The 13,334-nt window shown below is 44.0% G+C and overlaps 1 protein-coding gene and 1 long non-coding RNA gene across 15 annotated transcripts in view; one reads left to right on the plus strand and one right to left on the minus strand.

Moving 5' to 3' along the window:
* Window positions 1-9,181, minus strand: part of LOC132658451 (uncharacterized) — a 31,790-nt gene extending 22,609 nt beyond the window's left edge. For both annotated transcript variants that reach the window (XR_009598111.1, XR_009598110.1), the window contains exons 1-2: window positions 8,922-9,181; window positions 3,809-4,015 (exon numbers count right to left, since the gene is read on the minus strand). This is a non-coding gene — a long non-coding RNA (uncharacterized LOC132658451). The remainder of the gene's footprint in view (window positions 1-3,808; window positions 4,016-8,921) is intronic.
* Window positions 9,182-9,416: 235 nt separating this feature from the next.
* Window positions 9,417-13,334, plus strand: part of LCOR (ligand dependent nuclear receptor corepressor) — a 133,853-nt gene continuing 129,935 nt past the window's right edge. For 2 of the 13 annotated variants that reach the window (XM_042238575.2, XM_060405111.1), the window contains exons 1-3: window positions 9,417-9,552; window positions 10,552-10,625; window positions 10,925-10,989. In XM_042238575.2, the coding sequence (XP_042094509.1) occupies window positions 10,944-10,989 (46 nt within the window). In that variant the 5' untranslated portion in view covers window positions 9,417-9,552; window positions 10,552-10,625; window positions 10,925-10,943. Of the gene's footprint in view, window positions 9,553-10,191; window positions 10,266-10,551; window positions 10,626-10,924; window positions 10,990-13,334 lie in introns of those variants that run through there. The other 11 variants (XM_027960252.3, XM_042238587.2, XM_042238584.2 and 8 more) reach the window with 8 other exon arrangements.

Here is a 13,334-nt window from a genome sequence, read left to right on the forward strand (position 1 = left end):
CCATGAAAATGACCTGGTCTGGGAGTTATTCTCATCACCTCTAATCACAGTTCATTGACCAAAACAAGTCACCCAATTGCTTGGGTAGCTAGTATATAGCCTGCTCTGAATAACCAATCTTTCAAAAAATTAAATAAAATTAAATGAAAACAAACTAGAATGGTTAAATGAAAACAAGTTAGAGTGGTTACTCAGAAATGAGCTGTTTTCGTTAGATGGGAAAGTTATCACATATAAACTTTGAAATGTATATTTTGCTAAAGTTCAGCAAGGATATTTAAGTAGTTTTGTCTAATTTTACCAAGCTTTATATTTATTTAAACTTTTCTCTGAGAATTTCCTTTGGTTTCATTTAGCCTAATTTGGTTGTATTTTATACCTTTCTAGGCTTTAAAAATTGTAACAAATTTTCCATGGAAACAACCTTCTTGTGCTACTTAGTCACAAATAACTTCTTTCTGGTGATTCTTTCTTCTTACAATTACCTAACAAAGGCCATAGTGAACTGTTTCTTTTTTTTTTTTTTCCTGAAGAGCAGATGAACATAATACTACGTATTTAGGTAACTAAAGGGGGAAGGCAATGGCACCCGACTCCAGTACTCTTGCCTGGAAAATCCCATGGACGGAGGAGCCTGGTAGGCTGCAGTCCATGGAGTGGCGAAGAGTCGGACTCGACTGAGTGACTTCACTTTCACTTTCATGCACTGGAGAAGGAAATGGCAACCCACTCCAATGTTCTTGCCTGGAGAATCCCAGGGATGGGGGAGTCTGGTGGGCTGCCATCTATGGGGTCACACGGAGTCAGACGACTGAAGCGACTTAGCAGCAGCAGTAGCAGCAGGTAACTATAGTTCAGCATAGGATGTGATCCCAAGGGCTTAAGGGGGAAAAAAAAGGCTCATTCACTTCTTAAAAGAAGTAAAAAACAACGCTAAAGATATTTAAGGTTTATCCCTACATCCTCTTGAAACTGCTTCTATTCAGTCAATTCTACTGTCATTTGGGAAAACACTTCAGAAACTTAAATTTCGACTTAACATCAGTGGCTTCATCACTCATGCCCACATTCTGAGAGCCAGAACGGAGCAGCATTACCTGGTGTAGCAGGTAGTGTTTTAATGCCCTACTCATATGCCCTTGAACCTTTTCATTTTGGTATACAGCTGCTCAAGACTTCCATTTACCACCACCTGCATTTCTGTATCTGAGGGTGTTCTCTGGCTCCTGGAGCCTGCTCTGCCTATGGACAGTGCAAGCAGAAGTCTGGGAAATTAATCCTTCCCCTGAATTCTGAACAGCTCTCAACCAATGACTGAAGGCTTATGTATGAATAGTCCAGCTCCCTCATCTCATCTTTCAGGTGGTTCATCTGAGGCACAGTCTCAGACTTCCCCAGAGAGATTTATTTCAGTTACCCACAGTAGGAATTTAAGAATGCATCCTTAATTGGTTCCTTCTTCTTGTTTCACTTCCCCACTCCATATTGATGTTTCTTGGAATCTTCTCTGAAACAGACTGTGTGCGTGATTAGTTGCTTCAGTCATGTCTCTTTGCGACCCAATGGACTGTAGCCCACCAGACTCCTCTGTCCATGGGATTCTTCAGGCAAGAACACTGGAGTGGGTTGCCCTCCTCCAGGGGACCTTCCTTGACCCAGAGATCGAATCTGCATCTCTCGTCTTTTGTGTTGGCAGCCAGGTTCTTTACCACTACCACCATTTGGGAAGCCCCCTGAAATAGACTACTTGAATTTAAATTCTTGTCCCAGGCTTTAAGACCCTGGCTCATGGGATCTACACAGATCTATCTGTATGGCCAGGTTACTCAGGGTAGCTGCACCCATTCACACTCTCACCTAAGGGCTCCTATTTCTCAACAACACTGACAACTTCTAGATTCATCCCATAGTTTCATAGTTTTATTTTGTGTTTCTGTGATTACGAGGGAAACCTGGTATTTCTTCACACACCTGTGGGCCATATGGTGTTCATACCTTTGGATTCCGCATTTAAGCTCTTTTCCATTTTCCACTGGGTTACCTATATTTTTCTTGATTTGAAATAGTTCCCTGTATATTTCAGACATCAATTCCTTGTTGGTTTTAGATGTTGCAAACATCTTCTCCCAGTCTGTCAAGTACCTGTTAAATTCTTGGAATAAGTCTGTATATATGATATCCTTTATAGACTGTTAGTTCTGATGTATTATATATATATATATATAATGTTTTTGGCAGGTCTGATTTACAAAGTTATCCCCACACCAAAGCCACACAGACGTTATCCTCCAAGATCTCCCTCTTGCTATGCTAATACCACAGTAACGCTAGCACCACCCTAGCAGAGTGAATCTCTCCTTGTCACACCTCAGATAGTCTGGAAGCAGAAGGTAAGGTGGACTTTGGGATTCAAAAGTTTTATTAAAGATTAGCATCTGTGAAAGGAAAGGAAACAGAACTGGCCAGAGAAAGTAATTGCAGGTTGATAAAGCAAGGTGATCATCACAGGTTGATGCAGCTTTATAAAGCCACAGGCAATCCAGTGAAGCACTTTGGAACAAACACTATGAATCAACAGAGTGTCCTGCATCAGGCTGAAATGGCCAGTCTTTTATAGTCCAATTGCCCTCAGTCACCATATCCTGGCAGCCCTGGAAGGATGTGACCTTGGGCAAGACAGTTCCCAGCAGGTGAGGCTGACCCTGAAGTAGCTGAGAGCTGGAGGCTGTATAGTAGCTGCCCTCCCAGCAGCTGGGCAGTGAGTTCTTCTTCAAAGGAGGATCTATGCTCCACATCTCCACATCTAACAGACTTTTAACAAAATCAACATCATATTGTGCATAGATCTTCTTTATTCTTCTTTATAAATGTGGGAAGATTTCTTTGTGCTCCTGGAATTTTGGTTGGAATGGTAAAGAATGTGTGCCATTCAATGTGGGGAGAGTGGTGTACCAGGGAGATGACGTTTGGTTGGTAGCCCAATAGATGAAGCTCTGGATAAGGAGTGGCAGAGGCAGTAGGCCAGAGAGGCAGCCAGTTTGGTCAGGGGATCGTTAAATATAGAGGGGATCAAGCAAATAATTATATATATGTTGAAGTCGATATATACATTAAAAAAATGGGAACCTAGTTTCACTGTCAAAGGGGGGATTTACAGATCTAGAGCAGGAAAACGCTTACAAGTACTCAGAGATGCTGGATTGGAATCTACTGCATCAGTATAAACTCAGCTTAAAAATATATTTAGTGATAGATGTAGAAACAGATATTTCTTAGCTCTTACAGCTTGAAAGAACCTAGGAGCCGGCATACCCCCATAGCAGGAAACACACTGAGAACCCAGATCTTGATTTCTGATTCCAGAGTGGAGGCAGGTAAAATACAAAATGAACCTACAACAGCTGAGTTGAATCAGAAAGTAAGGAAGTTTTAATAGAATGATGGGGATATGCCATCAGGACAAAATGTCAGCCTGAGGGAACGCCCATTGGCCAAATATGGGGCCTTTGAGCATGAAAACAAATAACTAGAGCAAAACATTACAACCCACTGAATGAGATAGGAATCTATAAATCCATTTTGAAATAAATAAGTAAATGCATGAATGACTGAATGAATGAATAAATAGAAAGGAAAACTCTACATTAGAATGTTAACTAGCAAAACAGAATGATGGAGGAAGAAAATCACCATTTGATCATCACTGTGATAAGTGATTCAGGCAGGTTAATGGATGTTTAAGACTGGTAGGTGAAGTGAGGAACAGAATATTAGCATAATCTCAGAATATCCTTTGCAAAATACTTACCATGTATAGAGGAAATAATGTGATTCTTATGGTAAAGAAGACCATTTGACCAGACGAGTAAAGTTCTTATCATAGTTGATATCATGACATCATGAGTCCCCAGAAAGGTGCAAAGAAAAACGCAGCCTCATTTCTGTGGTTCTCTTGTCAAATGTATGGCCTGAGTCTAGTCATGAGAAACCACAAGGGATCTAGTTGACGGTCATCCTATGGAATGAAAAGCCTGTTCTTTTTAAAACTGTCAAGGTCATGAAAAATGAGGCAAGACTGAGAAATTGTTCCTGATTCAAGGAGACTAAAATACATGACAATTAAATTCAACATAATTTCCTACATGGGATTTTGCATCAGAAAAGGAAAAAAGATATTGTTGGGACAGAGAGTGACATTTTAATGGAGTTTGTATTATATCAGTGTTGCTTTCCTGACTTGGAAGGTTATGCAATGGTTATGAAGGACAGCACCTTTGCTTTGTGGATATACACATTGGATGTTTAGGGCTGATAGGGTATAAAGCCTATAGATTTCTGTTAGATTGTTCCCAAAAAGACTCAACCAAAACAAGAAGACCATATATAAAGATACAGAGAGAAAGAGAGAGAAAGCAGATATGGCAAGATATCAACAACTAAGGAATCTAAGTAAAAAGGATATGGGAGTTCTTACAACTTCTATTTAACCTGAGATTATTTCAAAATCAGTTCAGTTCAGTCGCTCAGTCGTGTCCAACTCTTTGCAACCCCATGGACTGCAGCACACCAGGCCTCCCTGTCTGTCACCAACTCCCGGAGTTTACTCAAACTCATGTCATTGAGTTGGTGATGCCATCTAACCATCTCATCCTCTGTTGTCCCCTTCTCCTCCTGCCTTCAGGCTTTCCTAGCATCAGGGTCTTTTCCATTGAGTCAGGTCTTCGCATCAGGTGGCCAAAGTATTGGAATTTCAACACCAGTCCTTCCAATGAACATTCAGGACTAATTTCCTTTAGGATGGACTTGTTGAATCTCCTTGCAGTCCAAGGGATTCTCAAGAGTCTTCTCCAACACCACAGTTCAAAATCATCAATTCTTCGGCGCTCAGCTCTCTTTATAGTCCAACTCTCACATCCATACATGACTACTGGAAAAACCATGGCCTTGAAGAGATGGACCTTTGTTGGCAAAGTACTGTCTCTGCTTTTTAATATGCTGTCTAGGTTGGTCATAGTCAATAAAGCAGGAATAGATGTTTGTCTGGAACTCTCTTGCTTTTTTGATGATCCAGCAGATGGTGGTAATTTGATCTCTGGTTCCTCTGCCTTTTCTAAAACCAGCTTGAACATCTGGAAGTTCATGGTTCACGTATTGCTGAAGCCTGGCTTGGAGAATTTTGAGCATCACTTTACTAAAGTGTGAGATGAGTGCAATTGTGTGGTAGTTTGAGCATTCTTTGGCATTGCCTTTCTTTGGGATGGGAATGAAAAGTGACCTTTTCCAGTCCTGTGGCCACTGCTGAGTTTTCCAAATTTGTTGCCATATTGAGTGCAGCACTTTCACAGCATCATCTTTCAGGATTTGAAATAGCTCAACTAGAATTCCATCACCTCCACTACTTTTGTTCGTAGTGATGCTTTCTAAGGCCACTTGACTTCACATTCCAGGATGTCTGGTTCTGAGTGATCACACCATCATGATTATCTGGGTCATGAAGATCTTTTTTGTACAGTTCTTCTGTGTATTCTTGCCACTTCTTAATATCTTCTGCTTCTGTTAGGTCCATACCATTTCTGTCCTTTGTCAAGCCCATCTTTGCATGACATGTTCCCTTGGTATCTCTAATTTTCTTGAAGAGATCTCTAGTCTTTCCCATTCTGTTGTTTTCCTCTATTTCTTTGCATTGATCACTGTGTGGATCACAATAAACTGTGGAAAATTCTTCAAGAGATGGGAATACCAGACCACCTGACCTGTCTCTTGAGAAACCTATATGCAGGTCAGGAAGCAACAGTTAGAACTGGACATGCAACAACACACTGGTTCCAAATAGGAAAAGGAATCCGTCAAGGCTGTATATTGTCACCCTGCTTATTTAATTTATATGCAGAATACATCATGAGAAACGCTGGACTGGAAGAAGCACAAGCTGGAATCAAGATTACCGGGAGAAATATCAATAACCTCAGAGATGCAGATGACACCACCGTTTTGGAAGAAAGTGAAGAGTAACTAAAAAGCCTCTTGATGAAAGTGAAAGAGGAGAGTGAAAAAGTTGGCTTAAAGCTCAACATTCAGAAAACCAAGATCATGGCATCTGGTCCCATCACTTCACGGGAAATAGATGGGGAAACAGTAGAAAGAGTGTCAGACTTTATTTTTTGGGGCTCCAAAATCACTGCAGATGGTGACTGCAGCCATGAAATTAAGACTCTTTGGAAGGAAAGTTATGACCAACCTAGATAGCATATTCCAAAGCAGAGACAGTACTTTGCCAACAAAGGTCCATCTAGTCAAGGCTATGGTTTTTCCACTAGTCATGTATGGATGTGAGAGTTGGACTGTGAAGAAAGCTGAGTGCAGAAGAATTGATGCTTTCGAACTGTGGTGTTGGAGAAGACTCTTGAGAATCCCTTGGACTGCAAGGAGATTCAACAAGTCCATCCTAAAGGAGATCAGTCCTGGGTATTCATTGGAAGGACTGATGCTAAAGCTGAAACTCCAATACTTTGGCCAACTCATGTGAAGAGTTGACTCATTGGAAAAGACCCTCATGCTGGGAGGGATTGGGAGCAGGAAGAGAAGGGGACAACAGAGGATGAGATGGCTGGATGGCATCACCGACTCGATGGACATGGGTTTGGGTGGACTCCAGGAGTTGGTGATGGACAGGGAGGCCTGGTGTGCTGCGATTTATGGGGTCGCAAAGAGTCGAACACAACTGAGTGACTGAACTGAACTGAAGGTTTGTCATAACTTTTCTTCCAAGGATTAAGCATCTGTTTATTTCATGGCTGCAGTCACCATCTGCAGTGATTTTGGAGTCCAAGAAAATAAAGTCTGACACTGTTTCCACTGTTTCTCCATCTATTTGCCCTGATATGATGGGACCAGATGCCATGATCTTAGTTTTCTGAATCCTGAGCTTTAAGCCAACTTTTTCACTCTCCTCTTTCACTTTCATCAAGAGGCTCTTTAGTTCTTCACTTTCTGCCATAACAGTGGTATCATCTGCATATCTGAGGTTATTGATATTTCTCTGAGCAAAATACATATTCTCATTTATTTATGGTCATGCTGTACAATTTGTGGGATCCTAGTTCCCTGACCAGGGATTGAACCCAGATTCAAACAGTAAAAGCAGCAAGCTCTAACAACTGGACCACCAGGGAATTCCCATACATATTCATATATAAAATAAACATAAAAACATAAGTCTGTACAAAAGTTTGTGCACAAATGTTCATAGCAGCATTATCTATAACACCTCCAAAGTGAAAACAATCAAAATATCCATCAACTGGAATGGATAGAAAAAAATAGTATAGCCATAGGATGAAATACTATTTGGCAATAAAAAGGAAATAGATATTGATAACTGTTACATCATGAATGAACCTGGAAAATACTGTGTTCAGTGAAAACAACCAGGCACAGAATACCACAATTTGTATGAGTCCCTTTATGTGAAATATCTACAGTAAGAAAATTCATAGAGACAGAAAGTAAATTAGTTGTTGCCAAGGGTTGGGGGGGATTGAGGAGTAACTGTTACTCATTTGTGCTTCCAACTTCATACCTCAAATTACAGAATCTGTATCTCATATTAGAGTTGATCTCTGAAGTCTCTAGGATCCTCTTGAATTTGTATGTCAGGCTCTTAAAGAGATTGTGTTGCGAAAGTAATACCCTTGACTTGATGATTTTTAAACAACTTATATGGGGTAATTGGAAAATATATTAATTATTAACTCATTTTAGAGTTGCATGTTGTTCATTTATTTGAAACTTTGAAACATACTTCCAGAAACCATAGAAACTTGGTTAAAAGCTACAGAAGACAAATCCACCACCTAGCGGTGAAGACAGGAAGTTTCAGGTGGGCAATACAAGGCGTCTTGCCATTACACGTTCAAGACGGCTGTCCACAGCTCTTTTTATCTTGCATTTGTCTTGTCCCCTCATCACTCAGAGTAGTTTCATGTACGCAGAATACGTCCTGAGGTAATAGTTTGTTCATGTTCTGTTGATGTACTTTTAAGTCAATGAAGTATTCTGGACTTTCGAGAATTGTGGGAAAATCAATGGTTTTAAACTTGGGGGTGCTGAACGTACCTTTCTATTCATATTTCAAACCCCTCCTCCTCAAGAGGCCCGCCCAGTCCAGCTCTTTGGACACACCACTCCACAAGTGCCTGGTTCAGAGAATCAGGACCATAGCCTTTGAAAAGGTAAAAATCAATACACCAATGGGATCTTTGATGTCAAGTATTTAACGACTTTGTGTTACCTTCTACAGTAATTAAAATCAAGTCTTCAAACTTAAATTTAAATATCTAAAAGTAGGAATGCAACATCCTTAATCTTAAATTCCAAAGGTAGGGAAGAAGTCCGAATCCTAGGGTACTGAGCCTATTGGTAAAGGGGGATCTTTACTGTTTTTCCTTTTGGTTTTGCATTCTGCTCCCCCTCCTCCTGCCCCTGCACTTTTCTTTCCCTTTTCATCTTTTTTCTCTTTCTCTCCTAAGTAACAGTCCAGCAATTAAGATCAGCACCATGTTTAAGTGGAATAGGTTGTGCGCTGAACAGGGTGCTTTAATTATTCCAGGTTTTCACCTGAAAATCCCCTTTGCCATCGAAAATATTTCTCTTCGAGTCCTTTCCTTAAATATTAAGCCATTTCCCAACACTCTGCTTTAACGATCGTTAAGCCGTCTTTCGAAACAGTCTCACTTTAGCGCAATTTTTAAAAATCCTTTCCATACAACACAGGAGAGGTTCTGAATACACCAACTTTAGAATTTTGCCCGTGGCAGCCTTGCTGATAGTTTTCAAAATTTAGGACGTTTGATTTCAATGTTTTACTGGGTTTACAAATGCCGGCTGCTTTTCAATAACCTAATAAAATGCATGCTTCTCACCTTTGGAAACTTTAGAGCTCAGTGCCTCCACGGGCATCCGGGCATTTATTCTTAATTCAGCTTCTAAAACAGGCTCCTCGGAGGAGCGGTTTCGACCTAGAAGTTCAGAGAAGCAGTCACACAGAACTTGCAACAGTTGGTGTCGGGCCACAGGCAGGTTGAAAATGATACACAGGGTTGATTTAAGAAACAAAAAGCACCGGGAAGGGAAAAGCAGGGATAGCCGTGGCCTTGGGGGACAGCGCGGCGGCGGCGCGAGGCCCGTGGGGCCGAGCTCCGGACGTGGGAAGCTGGAGACGGCCGAGAAGCAAGCACCGCAGACACGGCCGCGCGGCGCTGTGTGCGGGAAGGGCGCGCGCCCAAGCCGCCCCCCGGTCCCAGTCGGGGCCACCGCGAGGTGAGGCCGGCCCTGCCCCCGCGCCGCCCCCGGCGGGAGGCGCGACGCCCGGGCCGCGGGTGCGTGCGCGGCCCCGGGCGACGCGGCTGGGCGTGCGCGGGGCCGCGGCGGAGGCAGGGCCGGGCGGGCGGCAGAAGATGGCGAGGGTGTGTAGGCGGCAGCAATGCTCCGTTGAGAGACGCGGCTTTCGGCAAGAACTGGACTCGTGGCGCCACAAGCTCATTCACTGTGTAGGTGAGACCCTCTCCCGGCAGCCTTCGGCCCTTGGGCCGCCCCACTGCCGGCCGCCCCGGAGGAGGGAGGGAGGGAGCCGGGACAGAGCAATCGCTGCTCCGGCCCGCCCGCCCTCTTTGGCTTGGCGTCCCCCTCCCCCACCCCCCGGAGTGCGGGCGCGCGCGACCTCCGGGCGGGCTCTCCCGGCTCGGGCCCGAGCGCGCGCTCCGGCCCCTCCCCTTCGCGCGCCCTTCCCGGGGCGGGCTCTCGGGCGGGAGCGCGTGCCCCTCCTATCCTCTCCCTCCCTCCCTCCTTCCATCCCTGCCTGGCGGCCCGGCGCCGCCGCCGGCTTATTGTGGAGACTCGCCCCGCGCCGCTGCCACTGGAGCAGGAGCGGCAGCCGCTGGTCCCGCAAAGCGGACCGCGGGAGCTAGGGGCGTGCTGGGCCGCGGCTCGGCCTCCCGCTCCGCTCTGGCCGGCGCCTTCCGCGTCCCACGCAGCCCCTCCCCCACGCGCGGCCGCGGCGCGCGCCCCTGTCCCCGCGTGCACGGGCGGCGGGCGGGCGGGCGCCCGGCGCTCGGGCGTGTGCGAAGCGTGAGGTGGAGATGGGGGCGGAGGGAACCGGAGCTGTCACAGGCCCCGGGTCCGCCTGACCGAGCCAAGTGGGGTGTCATGGCCGCGGGGGGCAGCGGCGGCGGCAGCGGCCGGGGAGTTAATCCTCGACGCTCGGGTCGGTGTGTGTGTGTATTTCTGTTTGGTGTGTGCGCGGCGGGTGGAAGGGGGATGGAACCGGGTGCGACCGGGAAGCCCGAGCAGTGGTCTTGTCCGCTCCTGGGAGATTTTCCGCAGCCGCCGCTTGGCCGAGCGCCTTGTCCGCCGCCCGCCTCCCGGACCTCGGGCCGCCTCGGGTGGCTTTTTCCCCGCGGGCAGAGGGAGCGTGGACGGGGTCGCCCCGGGAGGGGCCGGGCGGCGGAGCAGCGCCTCTCACACTGTGTGTTTTGTCTGTTTTTCTCTCCCAAGGTCCCGTTTCCCTCTGTGCGGCGGCCGGCGGGACCATAAGGGCTTAACTCATATATTTAACCCCCCTCCAAAAAGTAAGTGGCCCGTGTGGTGTCTCCGCTCCGCCCGCCGCCCCCTAGCCCCAGTGCGTCCAGTGTCTGACTCTCCTGTCCCCCAGCATTGTTATTTCCCCATCTTTGCTTCGGTGCTGCTGATGTGTGGGGAAATGCTGTCTCGTCGTTCTCCGTCCCCCACGCCCAGTCCTCGGGGAGACCCAGAATTCGAACCCCCCACCCCTCCCCACCCCGCCGTGGGGAATAATCTTGGTCTTCCCAACAGAATCTAGGAGATTCTATCCGTTCGCTTGGGCCCCTTATCCCCTCCTTCCCGACAGGGTTTCGTTGGAAGGAATTATGCAAATCCTGCTTTCTGGTGTCCATTCAGCGGCAATTTCATGCGGTGAGAAGTTCTCTTTGTTGTGCGAGGGGGAGAACAGACACTGATTTAATAGACATATCTGTTGGGGGGAAGGGTAGAGGGGGGTGTGGAGAAGCTCAGTTTGGAAGAATTACAGCACTTGGTTAGCTCAGTGTCTTTGTGTTTGAGCTTTCTGGCTTGACAGGAGGGTATGCCCTTTACAACGTCCCGCAAGGGATATTTTCTGTAATAGATTGAAAAACAAAACTGAAACTTTAAACAAGTGAAAAATAAGGTAACTTTTAGTTAGAGAATATAAACCTTTCCATTTTTACGGCGTTTCATTATGAAAATGTATGTGAATTTTGTTTAGGATTTAGACTGTAATCAAAATTAATATAGGCAACAATGCTCTAAGGTATCTGGTATCACTTTGGTTGTCCACAGGTTAAAAGTGACATTTTAAAACCTATACTTGTGTGAGTAGTAAAGGTATAAATCCATTTTTTGGCATAATTTGTGTTGTGGCTATATTTTAAAATTTCCCTACTACTAATCCAAGCTCTGTCCTTCAGGAATCAGCCTTTTGGTTGTCAGTTATCATTTACTCTGCTCTGTCTCTGCTGGTTTTATTCTTTGAAGTCTATCTTACATTTCCTAAAATGTAACATCAGCTTTAGCACTTTGAAAATTATGTATCATTTGTAACTGTCTTATGAGAGACCTTATAAGGCATGTAGAGGTTTTGAGAAACATGAAATTAATGAGTTTTCAGAATTGTGAGTTAATACAGAATCCTGACATTGTTTTGAAGAATCTTTAGTTCTTTTATGTCTTTCACTTTTTTAATGATTTTTTTGAGGGACTTTTTAGTTTTTAAAAGATTATGAAATTGATAATTATAACCCTATAGATTTCTTAAATTACTGTTGCTTTGGTTTAGATGGTGGTTTATCTTATTGTTTGCTTAGAGTTCTTCCCTCTTGCTTCAGCTCCCCCCCTTTTTAAATCAGTCATTGCTTAGTCTTAGTGGTGAGTTACTGCTGCTTGACAGAGTGTTTTTATTTTTCTCTCTACTAAAATCCTTCTGTAAATACCTGAGTTGAATATCAAATTTTAGATTCATTTTTTGAGGGAGGATTTTAATCTGGTTATCAGTTTTCCTTAAAAGCATTTTTTTTAACTCTAAATCTCCACTTCCAAGGTAGTAAAGTTCAGGAGATTATAGAGTCCAGAGTGCAGATCAGTATTTTAATCTGAGGAGTAATACATAGTTGATAGTATCCCAATTAAAATCAGTTGGGTCTCATATTTTCTCTTTTATTGTATGTAATTTTGTTCTCTAAGAAGACAGTTCTGTGTAAATTGTAGTGTTAACTTTCTACATGCAAGAGAGGTGGCAATGATCCTTATTTATATACAATCCCAAAAGCATCACTAGCAAATGTAATAATTCCTCTTTTATTTTAATGGGATTGGTTCTGAACAGTTAATCCTCTATTTGATTCTCTTGACTGGTTATCTTAATACTTCAGGGTCATTGCTTTCTAAATGATATTTAATTTATAGCAGTCTTTGGATTACAAGTGAATTCTCACTCATTTCCAAAATTTAATACTCCCCGCCTCCTTTTGTTTTTTTGGAAAGAGGTGAGGGTCATGACTGTGGAGGTGGAAGTGGAGGTGTTGGTGTTTCCATTATTAAGTTTTAGTTGAATTGGAGTTAGCAGGTTCAGACAGTGATGATGATCAAGATGGATATTTGGTAGCCAGTTGATTATTGAGTCCTCAGGGACTAGAATGAGCTTCCATTCTGGGAAGATCAAGGTTCTCTCTGCTGCGTGATATGATGTAACTTATTGCTTGGCTGTTTCTCATCCTTGCTATATTCTCAAAAAACTCTTCCCAGTCTAGGGGAAGTTGTGATGATTTCAGCTTAGCTCTAGCTTGCTGGAAAAAGGATAGCTGGATGAGTCTCTGACTAACAGAGAGTTATTGCTCCGATTGCCTCAAATGTGCTTATAGCTGGAGCAGTTCTAGGAAGCATCTGAATAATGCCATTTCTTTAGCCTTATGGAATCTCTTCTAGCGTGAAAATTAGGTATTTAATGTCTGTGGGGACTTGCCACTTCTGAGTATTTGCCTAATTGCTTAGCTACTTGTACTAGTGCTGTTTTTAGGAGCAGAAGGCAGTTAGTTGAGTACAAACTTTATTTAAATATTTATTAAGCATATGTCTTATATATCAGGCACTGTGAGGAAACAAAGATATTGGGGAAGTTGCCTTAACCTTGAAGAACTATTTAAAATATAGTGTATTCAGTGCAAGGCAAAATGTGCCATAGGATAGATGCAAGCAAGTTCTGGGGGCATTTAGAAGTGAAAAAA

Source organism: Ovis aries, chromosome 22 (assembly GCF_016772045.2).
Source record: "Ovis aries strain OAR_USU_Benz2616 breed Rambouillet chromosome 22, ARS-UI_Ramb_v3.0, whole genome shotgun sequence".
Taxonomy (NCBI): Eukaryota; Metazoa; Chordata; class Mammalia; order Artiodactyla; family Bovidae; genus Ovis; species Ovis aries.